Below are 17,299 nucleotides of genomic sequence, written 5' to 3' on the forward strand. Positions count from 1 at the left end.
GGCGGGGAGAGAGGGAGAAGAGTTGGGAGGGAGGTTGGGGGGATTACTCCTCACGCCTGCTCGTGACAGTGATAGTAATACCTGCTGACATCCTTTCTTTCCTCTCTCCCTCTTTCACCTCATCCCTCCTTCCCTGGGGGGCTTCCTGGGCTGTTTTGGGAGTTGAAATCTGTTGACTCTTTCCCAACCACCATCCTCTCCTCAATGCATTCTCCATCCCACACTCCCTCCACTGCAGGTCTAATGTTTTTTACAATCTCTGGGGGGCTGACGGGAAAAAGGAAAGCTCAGAGGGAGAGTGTGTGTATACATATGTGGTGTGTCTGTGTCCCACACACACACACACACACACACACACACACACACATATGCCAGACCAAAAAGAAACAGAGAGCAGGAATGTGTGTGTTTCACATAATCAGGGGGCTGGAAAGTAGGCTGTCTCGCCATACTTCTGGGAGGCAATGCCAAAATAATATTAGTTTATGTTCGACTATGGAAAAGTCTCCAAAATCATACAGCAGACGCAAAACATCAATGCAACATCTGTCATGTGGTCCATCTTGTCTGGAAATCACAAAGCATATGATCAAAAGGTGTGTTTTAAGAAACATTTGGACAAGATATCATGTATTTTTTTCTGACTGCATTCAGTCATGTAGATAAGTGGTGAGGTAAATACGTTTTCTAGCAGGTTTTGGTGGAAAGTTTAGTTGAGTGTTTGTTTCTGGTGTGAAGGAACAACTTCTATACACATCATCTCACTCTGAAATGCAATGAAAACATGACATGAAAAGAGTCAGTTTTAAAAAGTCAATTGAATTTTAAAGGACCATCAGGAGATATGATCAGGAAATACCAAGAATAAAGTTGTGAAGTTAGCTAGCTTATAATAGAAGAACATGAGGATTGGTTTTGCAGTGTTTCCTCAGTTTTTTCATTGTTTAGGGACCCCCCCCCCCTTTAATAAAGGGTCTGTAATGTAGTTTGTAATTTAATTTAAAAAACAAGCAAAAAATTTTTTCAATAGGATATCTTGGCAACAAACCTCAGTTAAACGCACTTCCTTGTAATAGTTTTTTTTTAAAGGACAGTAAAACCTCCCTAAAGACATTTGCAAGTTGTAAGTTAAACATAGTGACATATTGCTAATCTATTAGATAAGTATAAGTATGCCTCTCATATGGACACTTCTGTTAGCACAGTAAATCCACATTAGCTTGTGCACAACGATGTTCAACCACTGTCAGATTCTCTGCATTTCTGCAAGGCATTTAACACCTGCTAACAACAAGACCCATGATGTGACCAAAACAGCAAGAAATCATCACACAGTCGTCATCATTTTAAAAAAAACATGACTGTTTATCGAAGTCCTTTGAGATAACGCTGCATTTTTTTTTTTTTTTACTGTTTAATTCATCTATGTCATCACAAAGACATTAAATAGCACTTTTAAAGCGACTGTCCATAAGCGTCTTTGAAGACCTGAGGTATGATGGCAAACATGTCTCAGTGTCCTCCTGACAGCCGGGGTCTTGTATGGTACAATAATCCAGGTTTCTGCTACAGCCGTCTGCTCTGCTTGGGTCAATACTAATTCAATTTCTGTCTCAGGGAATTCCCAGGTTGCCTCTTGGCAGGATTTCTGAGCTGAGTGGAAGAGTATTGTGAGGGTTATATGTACTTGAGGATGGTGTGTCTGTCTGTGTTTTGTGTGCACATGTGTGTGTTTGTGTGAAAACTCTGCTAGCTAAACAATGAGCAGATTGCACTGTTTTGATCGGGCTTAAATTGACAGTGTTTCCCACAATTTGGAGTTTACATATTCTCACGCCACAATTTAATTGCTGTTTTGTATGTCAGAGCAATACACAGTTGGCCTGACACTTTCAACAATGCCAGCTCATTGTGTGCCATGAATGGATGAATGAAAGCGCTCCTGCTTGGAGCCCTAAACCACCATAACCAACCTCTTCACACACATACCACACAGCAGCCATTTTGTGCCAAAGCCAGGCCGTGTGTGACAACGTGACATTGAACCTCATTTCATTCCACAGCTGTTCCACCTCACCCAGAGAAATTCGCACAATACAACTTATTACAGCTTAATGCGGCCTAATATTGATGTATGTGTGTACACAGAGACACAGGGCTGTGGGGGGGGGGGGAGAAATTGGGAAAGAGACAAGTCCATATGCAGTCTAGCGATAATGCGAGAGGCTGATGATAATATCTGGGTGTAAAATTGGTATCGATTGACTAAATATCCTGACCAGGAGGAGAGACAGGCTGTCCTTTCATGGTTATACAGCGTGTCTGCTCCGAGCTGCACTGTGACTATCTGATCCATTTTAATACAGACATCCCGACTGCTGCTAGGCCTCTAACCAAAGCTCATTTTCAGCAGAGCGTGCATGAGTCACCCTGTGTTTGTGCATCTCTACTTTTGATTCGATGGTAAAGATGTTTTTTCTGTAGTGCAGAATGCTTTTGTGTTGGTTTCATCTTTGGTGATATTGTAAAATGCAGGATTAATAATTTCACAAAAAATGGAGGCATGTGTCAGTGACTTGCTGAATAGGACTGGGAAAAAATATCGATATGCCAATATATTGCTGTCTTGGCTCTTGGGATACAATTGTTAAATCGAGGGTGCCACAATTTATTTTAAATAAAACGGTATCCCTGCTGAACAGAATTGCCTGGCAAGTTGACTTACCGTGTTACTACTTCATGACTTCTATTGGTGGCCCTTATGACATGAATGAGGGTGACTTTAACAGAAGTTAATTGGTCAACATGAGAAGTTGAAGGACGAAGCATGTCATGAGGTGAAGCTGACACCAAGTAACAGCGCATAAATACATTAATATTGTACTTGTCCTTTTTTGAAGCATTACATATATTCACCAAAATAGCTGTGTCATCATATTATTGTTATTGTGGGCCACTTATCGCGTATTATATCGTTTTGTATACTACTGTATCTTGATTGATTCCCACCCCTACCCATATATCTATAAAGAATCTTGTGAGAAACGTACTCTTTGCTAAAGAGGTAGCACAATACTCCATCTCCACAACCCTTTCTATAAAGCCCGAGCATCCAAAGGCAACAACACGCCTTTGGCTTTTTCCCCTCCAACAATTCAGTCACACCTAAAATCAACGAACGAGTGCAAACAAAACAATGACCTATTTAGATGAGAGGCCAGCACAGCGGTTGGTAAATGTTCTCACGGCTGCTTCCACCGCTGGCTGGAATGTGTTTCTTTTTTTTCCAGGCTAGGCTACTTTCGCTACTACGTGCTGAGAGCGGAAGAGAAATCTTTAGAAAAAAATAAAAAAATAATAGAAAAATAAGTACAAAAAAAACATTAATCTTGTGTGAGGTCACAAATGAATCAAATCTTTGAGTGTTGTGTTTCCTGGTGCAATTCTGGCTTTTGTTTTTCCAGAACTGAGATTTATCACCCTCCCATCTTTTCTCAAGGAAACAGAGTTCCTTTTTACGCAAAGCAGCAACACACACACACACACACACACACACACACACACACACACACACACACACACACACACACACACACACACACACACACACACACACACACACACACACACACACACACACACACACACACACACACACACACACACACACACACACACACACACACACACACACACACACACACACACACACACACACACACACACACACACACACACACACACACACACACACACACACACACACACACACACACACACACACACACACACACACACACACACACACACACACACACACCTCTAACGGAGCCATTGTTCCACTGAAGTGAACTCCAACCGCCAACAATGTCCCCAAATGTCAATTCACAAGCGCACAAATCAGTAAAATCACTGCCCCGCATTGTGTTCCGACAGTGACGAAGAAGCTCAAGTGTACACACAGTTAACTCATCCACAGTTTACCCTCCTGATAATACACTCAATAGCACAAACAAACAGACAAAGTGCATTTACAAAGACAGATAAGGTACACACACAATCAGCAAACAAACATCTCTGGATCTACACAGAAAGCACAGCGCTGCAGCAGGAGCGAGACAATAGGCGTTGACACAGGAAAGGGAGAGAGACACTGACATAGTGAGATGACAGATGAGGAGAGAGAGAGAGAGAGAGAGAGAGAGAGAGATTGCTTTGTTAGCAGGACAGGGAATAAGGTGGTAATTACCTCACTGTGGGTTTGTTGATTATAGTTCAGCCAGGTTCTCCATGTTAATCATTTACCAGCGGAAGACAGAGATTAGTACAGAGACAGACATAGAGAGGAGAGATAGCAGACAGTGCAAAGAAAATATTCATTTGCATGCACACACACACACATACACACACACATACAGACACAACAGAGGAGGATGAGACGCAGACATGCCGGAATAATAAAAAGATATAAAAAAGAAATCAGTCTAGAAGTGCAATCATCTCCCTGACAAGTCACAATTACAAACACTGTCTGCTTTCACTTTACTGTACTCTGCATGTGTGTGTGCATGTGTGTGTGTAAAGGCGTGGTATGCAGAATGTGATTTACCTTGGTATTTAAACTAGATCACTCATGAGTGCACACAGAGGGAAATGATGCATAAACAGAGCTGAGATTACACAGCAGACTTATGAGAGCTGCTTTCAATAAAGATACAGCGCACCAATACAAATATTCATCTCCTCACGCACCGTTTAAACATGCCTCACTGGCTTGGAGCTCGGCCTAAGCCTCCGCCAGAAACGGAGGGAGGGACGCAGGCAGAGGGAGCGAGAGAGAGAGAGAGAGCTCAGAGGGGTCTGGTGTTTTGTTTTTAAATGACATAAAATGTGTGTCCAAACTTGCCGAAAGCTTACACGTGTGAGCAATAGAGGATTCAGGTAAGATAAATGAGTTATAATACGCGGTATCTCGCTATGTACATTTGTAAATCTCTTACTAACAGTGGGCTAATCCAGCGTTCTGATGGGAAACAAAAAACAAGAGGAGTCAGGAAACAAGAGTTTGAAGTTTGATACAGATCCAGATGAACTGTTGCAACAAGTCTGCCTCCTGCCATGTCGGATAAGAAGGGGAGCAGTATTAGAGGTGTGTGCCAAGAACAAGGGTAAGTAAGGGGACAGGGAAATGGAGTAGCTTATTTAAGGTGCAGCTTTGGGTGACATTTATTCTTGTTAGAGGTTAGTGTGCAGCCCTTACACAGACAGTAAAAGCCTTTTTCAAGTCATCTCTTGCAGGAAAGGGACTGAGGTAATTCAATCGGTAAAGTTGTGGAGCTCTGAGTAAACTTTCTGACACATGCTGAGTGAATTTATGAGGATGAATGAAGCACAAGAAGCAGACACTGTTGGATCAGCAAAGATGGCTGGTCAACTTACATGGTCCAACAGGTTTTAAAGCACAAAAGAGGGGGCTTAATATACCAATAACTAGTCTGAGCTCGCCACTCAAGGGAGCGCTGAGGTATACTGTCTGTCAGCACACAAAAAAACACATTCGAGTTTAGAGCCCTTTGGTTATAATATTTTACTAACCTTTAACTGCTCCAGGAAGTAAAAAATAATTTCTCTTCTAATAAGGAGCTATCGCTCTGAGAGAAACACTGTAATAAAACCGAGAACGATCGTAAACTGTGTTCATAAAATCATAAAAGAGGGCAATCGAACCACTTGAGCCCCACAAAAGAGAAAGAGACGGCGTATCTGATTCTGCCATGTTCAACGCTGACCCTGCAGTCAGTCTATCACTTTCATTTCAAAGCTCCATTTTTCAATCTGGAGGGTGCTAAATGTGTGCCAGTTAAAGTGTTTCACTGAGTCTTTTGTTACAGTCGTATAAGCCAGCATAAGAACAGAGCAACAAGGCCCTTCAGTCTCCACTTCACTGCCCCCGCTTCATTAAAACCATAAATCTAGATGTCGGAGGAAAGGTGATGGCAAGAGAATGTCTTCAGTCTTTGTATTAAAAGGAGCAAGTTTTCTCACCAGCTACAGATGTGTTGTGAACGAACTAAACCTTTAACTGATTGTCTACAACTGCAGCTAGCTCCTCCATCTCTTCAGATGAAATGAATAAACTGGCTCACACATTTATTTGGCTCTGAGTCTGAAATACAGAACCATACATTATCAGTTACAGATAACAGTAAAGTTGCTATAGGAATTTCCTTAAAAAGGCATACATTTTCATGTTAGGATAAATCAATGGAAATGAGCAGAATTAGGTCAAATACAACATTGTGCCCACTCGTAAAATAGCTTGGACGTATCTGGTGTTAGCCAACAGGAAGCTAACGGTAAGATATTTACAGATCTAGAGGACAAAGACCAACATTAGCAAGTATTTAAGTGTTGTTTCTGACAGTGTAAGCATTATAATTCAATTCCCTCTTTTGCAACATCAATATTTGCCCTGTTTTTTTCCCTCCGACAGCTCCAGGGTGAATTGTGAGGCTTTCTAACTGCTGAATGCTATCGCTGTTCTGTGTTGACCGGGTAGCTAATGTTATGTTTATCACAGTTTTCACTTTAAACAAGGCAAATGAAAGTAGCTGTTAAACCAAAATATTGCTAAATATAGCTAAACGAAGCTAAAACACTCAGTAGAGCAATGAGTGCAGCAAGTATATTTTATCTTGCAAATTGCAGATAATAGGTGTATATTCCACTGTTTGGTTAAAAATGTTGATTAGAGTAGCTTCAAGAAATGACCCTAGAGATTTTGATAGTGTACAAGAAGTCAAATGTGCTTATTTTGTGATTTAGATTGCCTTCTGTACCACGAGCATTGCACAAATTCTTGGATCCTCTAGTGCAGCGCCAAGGTAACAAAAGCCTCCCTCTCCCCTCCCCGTGCTCATCCTCCCTCGCCAGGCTACGTTTACAGGCCTCAGGACAACCTGGCTGGCTGGCCTGCAGCTAATAGAAAATATGGTATGGGAAAATGACTGAAGCTCAACTAATCACTCCGCCAATATCCATCACTGGGCAGGAGGGAGCCGTGAGAGATAAAGGGGCAGAGGGAAAAAAATGAAAAGGAGGGCAGGATGTAACGAGGAAGGTAATGAAGAGTGAGGAGAGGAGAGGAGAGAAAAGGAGAGAAGAGAAGACAAGAGAGGAGAAGAGAAGAGAAGAAAAGAGAGAGTCCAAGTAGTAAACCCAGGGGATTTTGGAGCGGGTGCAACATCACGCCTCCACTGATAGCTTTGTGATTGGGTGGTGTTGCTGATGAGAGTGATTCTCTGCCACAGTGGGTTACCCTGTGCCGGGATGCTGATGGCATTGTGATTGTGTGGTGTTGCAGCTGACTGTGTGGCCCTGCCACAGGCTGTGACCATTCATCCCTGAATCTCTGGGGAACAAGAAGGTGCTTCCTAATCCTCGCAGCGTTCCTCCACAACACATTTCTGTTGGATCCCAATTACACGACTGGGTTTTACCCGCCTGGACACACTGAGTCTAACCTCGGCGGACTCCAGTACAGGATGAATCCTGGAGACCTGACAAAAGGGGTCCCTGGGGAAATTATCCCTCCCTGGAGTCATATTTCTACCCCAATTTGTGCATCCACAAATGTAAAACACAACAAAATCTGTGATTCAGGAAGAGGTCTCTGTGGCCAACAGCTATTAAGTAAGAAGGTCATCCATCTTAAAGTGTGTTTGGGGAATCAGGGCGTCGAGGAGAGCGAGACTCTCTAAATTACTGGGTGAGAGAATAGTGAGTGTGTTATTTTGGGCAGTCGCCCTACTGGCCCTGCAGGTCCATCAGCTCAACCCTTCAATTAAACATAGTGGAACACCTGGATCAGCAGGTGAGCCTGTCTCTGCTTTGCATGATGGCCCCAATCAACCTATTACATGCACACACAAACACACACTATCCTATTATCCAACTACACATTATCTTATATCAGGCAGCACTTTAGCCTTTAATAAACACCTGTCTGCTCAGAATGCTTCCCCGGGCAATATTTAGAGAAGAAACCCTCACTTCTGACTCTCTATGAGTAACACAATCACCTGCAGACAGGTGAAAGCCATGGTTAGTCACTGTGATAAAGATAAATACCTGCAGAATGAGGTGAGATCAGTTCACTGTATCCCCCAGAATTCAGGATTTTTACATTTAGACACTAAAAATCCTGTCTGATAGCTTTAGGGTTAGTGCAGGTTTTAGGTATTTATACCTGCTCTGCGCCACTCTTCAATTAAGTGCACGAGGACGTGATCTGCAGCATAGCAGAGATTCTTTAAACCGACTGAAGTCTGACTCATTTAGGAGGAATTATTGTGGTCGTTGTGCAATAAGAAGGCTGTGCAAGTTCAGACCAGCTACGTTTGTTGTATGCAAAGTGGTCTGAAATGAACTACATTTTGCTCTGACCCTAAAACTTTATTTAAAAGAAGAACGAGCCCAGAGAGAAAAAGGTTATTTTGTCCTGTAAAGTAGCGTCACTACGCACAGAGTGATCCCTCACCTTGTGTTGGTAGAATTCCAATACACAATGTGTCTTTTAGCCACAGCAGCAGAGATGATGTTGCAGAGGAGAATTGTGGCTTTCCAAGCAGGCAGGTTCCCCGGGGTCCACATTAGGGAGCCCATCCTGACCGCCGCAGGGCCCGCGGAGAGGCTGTGCGCGCGCGGCTGGGAGTGGCGTGCAGATCAGGTGAGGAGACAGATAGACAAGAGAAAAGGAGCTCCGTGGACAAACTTTTCCACGCGGCAGAGTCACCAATTCATGAACAAAGTTCTCCGTTATGTTCTGCTGCAGAATCGCATGATGCCAAAAACGTAAAGTGACTGAAGTCGATGAAAGAAAGGGTTCAATCACAGGCTGCGGGGAGCAAGGTGAGGACCTCCAGAGTTGAGTGTTGTTGAGAGTTTATCCGGGCTGCGCATGTTGGCTTTGGACCTTTTTACTAAAAGACACCAGAGTAAAAATAGTGCCCAAACTTGATGGCTGAGGTCACGGGTTCGAAGTGTAGCCAACAGTTATGGGTCAGACTATCAATTGAAACTGCCAGCTGGTTTGGCAGCAACAGGCTGCGGAGCGATTCAAGGGCGGATCCTTAGAGTAAGAGGGCGGTGCCCGGCAAACTTTGGGCCAATCAGCTGACAAGGGTGTGGTGATGTGTGATACTGTAGTGCAAAGTTAAATCCTTGTGAGGTGCGCCGACTGGTGTGTGTAGACTTGTCTGTCACTGATCCGGTTTTCAGGAGAGCCTGAGACCATCTGTTTGTCTTTAATTAAAGCTCTGATAAGACTGATCTGGAGCTATGGAGGTCAGCCTAAACCTGGCTTAAATGCAGCAGGCTAGGCTGTGGTTCAAAACACACAACTTTAGAGTCAGATTTCAGACGTGGAGCGGATCAGTTGAGTGGCACTCCAGCAGTGAGCCTCTGGTTCACAGGAGTCCACAAGCAAACTTCAGTACCTCCTAACATTCCTTCAGTCTCTACAAAGAAAGTTACTGTTTCACATTCATATACCAAAGCAGGGCAACACATGGTTAAATGAAGCGTTTAGGTACATAACATTGAAGATGGTGAAATTTGAAAGCAATTCTTTTCACTGTGTCCACATGGTCCATGTTCAGTTCAGTAATGCGTGTCTGTGTGTGGTCGTGTGTGTGTGTGTGTGTGTGTGTGTGTGTGTGTGTGTGTGTGTGTGTGTGTGTGTGTTGATCAGTATTAATTCTCTGGTTGTTGTCAGCCGCCCCAGGGGAGAGTGTAGTGACAGTAATCACTACGCCTCCATGGGCTAAAGCCACTGGTGGTCCTTTCTAATTATCTGATTTCCTAAGTGTGCATGTGTGTGTGTGTGTGTGTGTGTCTCTATGTGGGTGTTTGGGAGATTACTAACTCTGCTGAGGCTCCAGCACTATCACTCATGCAGACAAAGTTGCACTGATGACTGTTGTGTTATTAGCCACTGCATTGTTCATATTCATGTTTTGGCTATTTCCTTCCTGCAGGATCCCTCCTGCTTCTCGCGTTTCTCCGTCTTTAATCGTGTGTGTGTGTGTGTGTGTGTGTGTGTGTGTGTGTGTGTGTGCATGTGTGTGTGTGTGTGCACGTGTGTGTGGTTCATGTTGTAGGCTACATATGTGTGTGGCTCTACTAGGACTCATTAACTCACTTCCTGGAGGTCCTGATCATTAATTTCCCATGATGCCTCAGTGCCCCTGTGTGGCTAATTTGTCCCTCGTGAGCTAGCTCTCCCTCTGCAAACGTGGAGCAGACCAGAGAGGGGCAGCTCACTCTGCGGGGGTCTCCTCTCTCTCTCCCTCATTGTGATTGATCTGTAGCACCAGACAGCTCCTAAAAAATGTTGTAAGCGCCGGCGGTTAAGAATACTTTGAGAAAATTACTTTATTCTCGCTCTTGTTCTCTGAAAAAAAAAACGTCTCTAGCTTTCAATTTGGATTTGTCCACAGTTTAAGTTTTCAGCGGCCCTGCAGCTAACGTTTCTGTCTCACACTATAAATTGACCGGTTTCCCCTCTTGACTCAGATTAGTCTGCAGAGAAAAGTGCTCTCATTTACCTCATGGGAGCACCAATTGAAATGTGCACTAAATTAAGAGCCATGTTGATTGCAAAGCTGATGGATTTTGGATGTATTAGCGGTCGGAAATAGAATTTTTTAGCACACAAGCTCGCAGCTTCTCCTTGTCCTCTAACCCTCTCAATCTTTCACTTCTTTTCTTTTATACTTGTTTCTACCCCTTTGAGTCTGCTATCCATCATTATCAACACTCTTTGCCGAAATATTTTCCTTCTTTTACCTCACTTTCTATCCATCATCTGTCCTAATCTTCCCTCTCATTGATCTTCTCATTACTGACCAAATATGTTTTTTTTCTTCTTGTCCCCTGGCACAGTTTCTCAGCAACATTTCCTGTTATTCCTTAGAGTCCAGACCCTCACCCAGAATCTATTTCTTTAGGAGTAAGATTTGAAAAAAAAAACATACCTTCCTGTGCTTTTCCTGAATTTTACATTCAAACCTTGTCTTAAAAGGACTGTGTTGGCGTTGTTGGATCAGATTTGATCGACATTGGTCAATCTATGTCTTATTTTTAATCAAATACTCCTAAACACTGATTTATGTACACATACATACATCATTACATTTTGGGATCCAAGAGCCTCAGACAAGTGCATAAAGTATAGACAAAAACCCACATACAGAATATTTCTCTTAAAATTACCTAAGCAGATCCAACTTTGGGCAGAAACGTGTGTGTCTGTGTGAGACTTCACACCTCATACTGTCAAGGCTGATTGAGATTTTTGAGCCTTAAAAGCAACTCATATGAAGCCAAAGAGGATTCATGAAAATGTCATCACGCAGTCCTGGCCATACTGATTTTCTCCAGGTTTCTGTAACTTGTTGAAAGTCAGAAATCATTTTTGCCAGTTTGCTCTGCGTTTCATTGGTGACATTTGTGCAAATGTCTGCTCTATGAGTAATATGCAATCAAGAGTGAGAGTTAGAAAGATGGATTCTGTTGTAGTTTTCCTTCATGTGCATGCACAGACTTCAGGAGATTACAATCTACAGAAGAGTTAAAAAAAAAAGAAGGTGTCTAAGGTGTGAGGCTTGCAAGAGCAGCAACAGTGATAGTCTCTGAGAACGGACACCATTCTTCCAAAACCCCTTTCCTGTATTGGCCGTTTCGATGATGTTCAAGTATTGCTGCCTTAGTCCTGCACAGATGTTCAACTGGGTTGAGATCTGGTGATTGCAAAGACCTTTGCATATGAATTATATTAATGTGATATTTATTTGAGCTTTTAATGACCAGTTTGCCCTGTATGGACTCTTTACTCAGGGGGCTCATTTACTCCGACCTGTCACTCATCTGTACACGTTTTTTACTTTTCTTGTTTCTCTCTCCATGATCACTTCTTCCTCTCCTTTCTTTGCTGTAGTAGTCAGTATCCTTTTAATCCTGTTATCTCCACATATACAGGCTGACACCAAGCCACTCGCCAGAGCTGTAATCAACTACCATTAACACACACACACACACACACACACACACACACACACACACACACACACACACACACACACACACACACACACACACACACACACGCTCTCTTTAAGACACACAGCATGACACACTTCTTTCTTTATAGTACCCTGTCTGTCCTTGAGTACAACGCACAGAGTGGGGCCGTCCCAATTCGCTGTTTTCCTACTGCTCCTGATATTTTTGGGCTCTTACTGTTTTGATATCCCTGCATGTTTCGGCACATCTCATCCTGTCTATCACTCATATTTGGAGGCGCTGCCTCGTAAGATATCTTGTCTCCACCTGTCGATCTTTCCTGTCCTCTCCCTCCTTTATATCCATGTTGTCGTCTTTTTTCTTTTTTCTTACCCTACGTCTTCCATTAAAACTTGGGAGAGTTGTTTCTTCTTGTATTTTGCATAATAATCAGTCGGGGGTTAGCAAGTTTTTCTCTTCCACTGGCTCCATAAACAAAACCAACCCTTTTAACAACTTTCTCTTTTCCTTTCTCTTCGTAATTTCCTACTTTCTAAAGCTGCTCATTTCCTTTCTTTTCTTAGTCCCACCTACCACACTTATTTGCAACAGTGCCAATTTTAAGGGGTCACCACTTTACCTATGGGTATTCTTTCTTCTCACCTTTTTCCTTTTGTAAATAGCACATTGTGTGCGGCCTTTTCTTTCTCCTCATGTGTGCCTCTGCTCTTTTCCTCCCCCTCGCTCGCTGCGTCTCAGTTCTGTAATTACAGCTCTGGACTCAAGCAGTGATGGTAAATGCTTTTCTATTCCCCTCTCTCCATCACTCCCCCCCTGAATCTCCATCTTTCTCTTTTTCTCACCAAGCAAATTACATCTTGGTTACTATAGAGACATGTTTATTGAATGCTCTTTGCTGCACTTTCTTACTCCCCCCCCCCAGTCCTCTTTACCTCCCCTCCTCTTCCTCAGCTCCACCTGTCTTTCTCTGTGTTTACTTACTAGAAGTCTTTACTTCTCATACTCTGGTGCATTGATGGTCATCCCTGTCTTCGTCCTCACTTCATTTTTTGGTTTATTGACATTTTAAGTTGCCATTTGTAAAGGAAAGATGAGAATCGACGACGTCTCAATAGATTTTCAATGCAGTATTCGGGTCCATTGTTGTTACCATGTACTACATGTAAGCAGATAAAGAAACAAGCTCCCTTTAAAGGCATGTGCTATCCATTATATCGACTGTTAAAGTGGCCCCTGATGAATACAACACTCTGGGATGTGTGTGCGATCCGACTGCCTCTTCTTTTCTCCTCATCATCACAGATACAGTGTCCCTCCTGCTCTTCAGTCCTTCTGTGTTTGCTCGCATCTTTTTCTGTTTGTTCATCCCTCTTTCAAAACTGCTGAGCGTGCGGTCACCTTATGTTCCCTCACTTCCCCCTCTCTTCATGTTTGCTATAGGTGTGGGAGTCAAACTTGAATACTCTTTAAGTATGGACATGTATCTATTGCATTGTGTTGAGAAAACTTGCATACCGTTTATTTTAATAGTTAATTCTTTGATAAGGCGATTACTTACTTTGCTGCAAATGAGACAAAAACATTGAGATGTCAAAAAAAGTGAAGTCTGCTAACATAAGCGTAAGTTTGCTACCATTATTAATTGTTAAACAATACCAAGTGGGACTGTAGCATCAAAACAGTATATTTTACGGAGTTGATCTAGGAAGGGTTAAGTGTCTTCTAAACTTCCCTTAAATTAAAATGAAAAGTTTGTTTATACAGCTAAAATTGACCCCAAAGAACACGGATGACTACAACATGTGTACCGGACATTGAAAACATACCATCATGTTAATTTTATGTTTATTGTCCCCATTAAATTAGGAAAATTCATTAAATATGAAGCAAAGAAAATTATGTCAATCATTTATTTAGAAATATTAAACATTGAATGGAATCAAATTGACCCCATAAGAGGGTTAAGACTTCTCATAAATCTCACGATTTTAAAGAAAGTTGACTTCCTGATTCAAGGTTAAGTTCTGCCAAGAAGACGTACAGTATGCTCCTTTTTAGAATGTGACTTTGTCAGTCACAGAGCTGAGAGCGAATATACAGATGTTATGATGAAGTAAAAATATGCAGGTACTCAAAGACGTAACAGTGAACAATAAAAACTAACATAGAGGCTTACTTTTATGGACCGACAATGTGACACGATGATGACTGACTCATCTGCAAACTTTACTCACTGATTTAAAAACCATGAGATGTGGTTGAAAGGTCTTACTAAACTAAGGGCCTTTAGTGTTACAAGATTTGGTCAGATTAGTATTTCAATTGTCAAGAAATAAACAAAAGACTGCATGGTCCTAAGCTGTAAAAAGGTTTTTTTTTGTATGAGCTCTTGAAAATGTGACATTTTGATGATAAATGGTTTTCATTGGACAGCGACGTTTCGAAATGTGAGTCAGAGCTGCAGCCTCATGGGTCCTGTGTTATACAAGTATTACAAGAGTGCATGACAGTGCAAGAACACTTGAATAAATTCTGCATAAAATCAGTAACTTTGACTTAATAGAGGGGCTTTATGTCACTAGTGGATCTTGACAGGTGGCTAAAGTATGCACAGTGCAGCAGTTTTGACCTGTCATAAAATTGGAATAGAACAGATGTTTCTAATACCATTAACGGCTGCTCCAATCATATAACACTGTGACAGGGAGTGTGCACAACATTGTTAGGCCTCTGAAAGGGATGCTAAATGGAATCCAGCCATTGTTTAACTCATGATATACACCTGTCTTTTTCCCAATGTTAAGTTGAAATGAGGGCTGTCAAATGATCCAAAATTTGAATCGCAATTAATCGCTGATTTTCAATAAGTAATCCCAGATTAATCACATTTTAATTGCATCTTTTGAAATTCCGTTATATTGCTTTTAAAAATAATTTTTAACTCTTAACTACGGGAAAAAGGAACACATTAAAGATCGAAACTGAATAAAAACAGCTCAAAGAAAGGTAAAAAAAAAAAGTGAAGTGTTTGATGTCATAAGGTGGATATTAATTTGGACTCTTAGCTGTCTGGAAGTGAAATGATCCATTCAAAGGTGCAGCGGGGTTGCTCTTTTCTATCACTGTGACCAAAAGAAGACGTGACAATTTTAATGTGGAAGTAAGGGTTTTGTAAATGAACACAGGTACAAAATAATATCAAGTGAGAGAAAATCATTTTGACGTTAGAAGAACTGTGACTAAATGATCAACTATGCATTGGTATCACAAAATGTCAAGTAGTCCCCTCTCTTCTGTCTTGTTTGTGCATACCCTCCTTCTCCCTCTGTTTCCCTACTATTCCCCTTTCTCTTCTGTCAATAACTTTCTGTCCCCCCTGTCCTCTCACATTATTTGTGAAAGATTCATGAAGTCAAAAGTAAGAAAAAGAGGGACACGTATTGAGCTCTGTCCTTCTCTTCCTTCCCTTCTCTGAACCTCTCTCTCTCTCTCTCTGGTGCTATCTCTCTCTCTCTCTGTGCCAGCACCCATCCTCACCCTCTGACACTTCCACAGTTCATCCTGTCCTCTCCCTCCCTGTACCCACCCCGGACTGTATTGCCTCTCCCTCTCTCTCTCTCTCTCTCTCCCCCAGATGGGCGGTGTGAACCCTCTGTAGTAAAATTAACTTTGAGATGAACGAGGCTACGGCTGTTTGCGCATGCAGTCTGATATTCTGCCAAAGATGCAGTGAAGGTTATGTCTTGATCTATCTACTGCCAAGACTCTTCTGTGACTTGCGGCCTCTCAATTTATGCTCTGGTTACTAAAAAGAAATGATTCTTTCTATTGCCAAAAAAAAAAAAAAAAGAAAGATTTCCAGGCAGCAGGACAGTCTAGTGTTTGAAGTGACTGTGCCGCCACAACACATCAAGGTCTGAACCCCATCAAAGACATGGCTCCCCCCACCTGCTCAGTAATGTGGCTCCAAATGAGATAAAACAATAATGAACATTTCCCTCTTTTAAACAGCTTTGTGCATTGACAGGAGGGACCAATGAGTATGAAATGTAATCTTAATGTTTTTAATTTATAGCTTTAGATATAAACATTGAAAGGTATACATACTGTTTTGAATGTAAAGGCATAATTGAACATATTTACATTTAAACAGCAGCCATGTTTTTTCTGAACCAGAGCAAAACAGTGTGCCTTCCATTCAAAACCCCGTTCAGTTTTCTAACCTTTATATATTCTGTCATGTCTTGCTCATAGCTTTCTTCATTAATTGCACACACACAAGTGTTTTCCAGTTTGTGTATTTGTGTCTGTAATGTCTCTAACTGTCCCTGTGTGTGTGTGTGTGTGTGTGTTTTTTATAGGCAGTGATCTGAAGGGGATTTGGCAGACATGCTTGTGTGGTAGAAACTAAAAGCAAGTTAATTGTTCCCTCAGGAAGCGTTCAAACAGGCCGGACCACTCAGAATTATGGGTTGAGGATAAAAATGCAGATTCTTTTTTTTTTTTTTTTCCTGTCAATGACTTTTTTTTCCCCATCAACGATTTTCCCTGTGAGTTATTACTGCGGAACTGTAGGCCCTGTGTGTGTGTGTGTGTGTGTGTGTGTGTGTGTGTGTGTGTGTGTGTGTGTGTGTGTGTGTGTGTGTGTGTGTGTGTGTGTGTGTGTGTGTGTGTGTGTGTGTGTGTGTGTGTGTGTGTGTGTGTGTGTGTGTATGTTGTGGATCAGCATGTCATTAAAATGACTCTTCTCTGCTGTTCTTACATCACATGGTCTGACAGGTTTACAATGAATACCTGCAAACATTTAATTAAGTGGGAGATGCACGCGTGTTTTCCAATAATCCCACTTCATGCTCTGTAATTAACTCTACATACACTTGCACTTAATTGCTCTTAGAGGATGTGCTGTAAAAGAACAAACAATATGCCCGTGCTTGAGCTGCGCGACGAAATAATAAGCATGATCAGAGAGATTTAGATCCAAACAGATGTAAAACACTTAACCACCAGGAGTATAGAAGTTGTGTTAACAGGTTTCGTAGCTCTCGTGTGTCGATGTGGTCGCCTCTGCTTTGTGATGTGAATAATTAATTGCTACTTATTGTCTTATTGCTTCGAGGATGTGGATCCTCAGACTGTGTGTCGGGTCGGTTTTTTTTTTCCCCCTCCTCAGAAGATGGGTGAAAATGATATCTCCTAATGATTGCCCCCCCCC

At 42.0% G+C, this 17,299-nt stretch overlaps 1 protein-coding gene across 1 annotated transcript in view; it reads right to left on the minus strand.

Moving 5' to 3' along the window:
- The window catches only part of si:dkey-246i14.3 (ephrin A4), a 34,576-nt gene extending 25,472 nt beyond the window's left edge, over positions 1 to 9,104 (minus strand). Inside the window, exon 1 of the mRNA XM_061050700.1 lies at positions 8,540 to 9,104. Coding sequence (XP_060906683.1) covers positions 8,540 to 8,664 — 125 coding nt within the window. The 5' untranslated portion in view covers positions 8,665 to 9,104. The remainder of the gene's footprint in view (positions 1 to 8,539) is intronic.
- Between the last annotated feature and the right edge of the window lie 8,195 nt (positions 9,105 to 17,299).

Source organism: Labrus mixtus, chromosome 11 (assembly GCF_963584025.1).
Source record: "Labrus mixtus chromosome 11, fLabMix1.1, whole genome shotgun sequence".
In the NCBI taxonomy this organism is placed as follows: domain Eukaryota; kingdom Metazoa; phylum Chordata; class Actinopteri; order Labriformes; family Labridae; genus Labrus; species Labrus mixtus.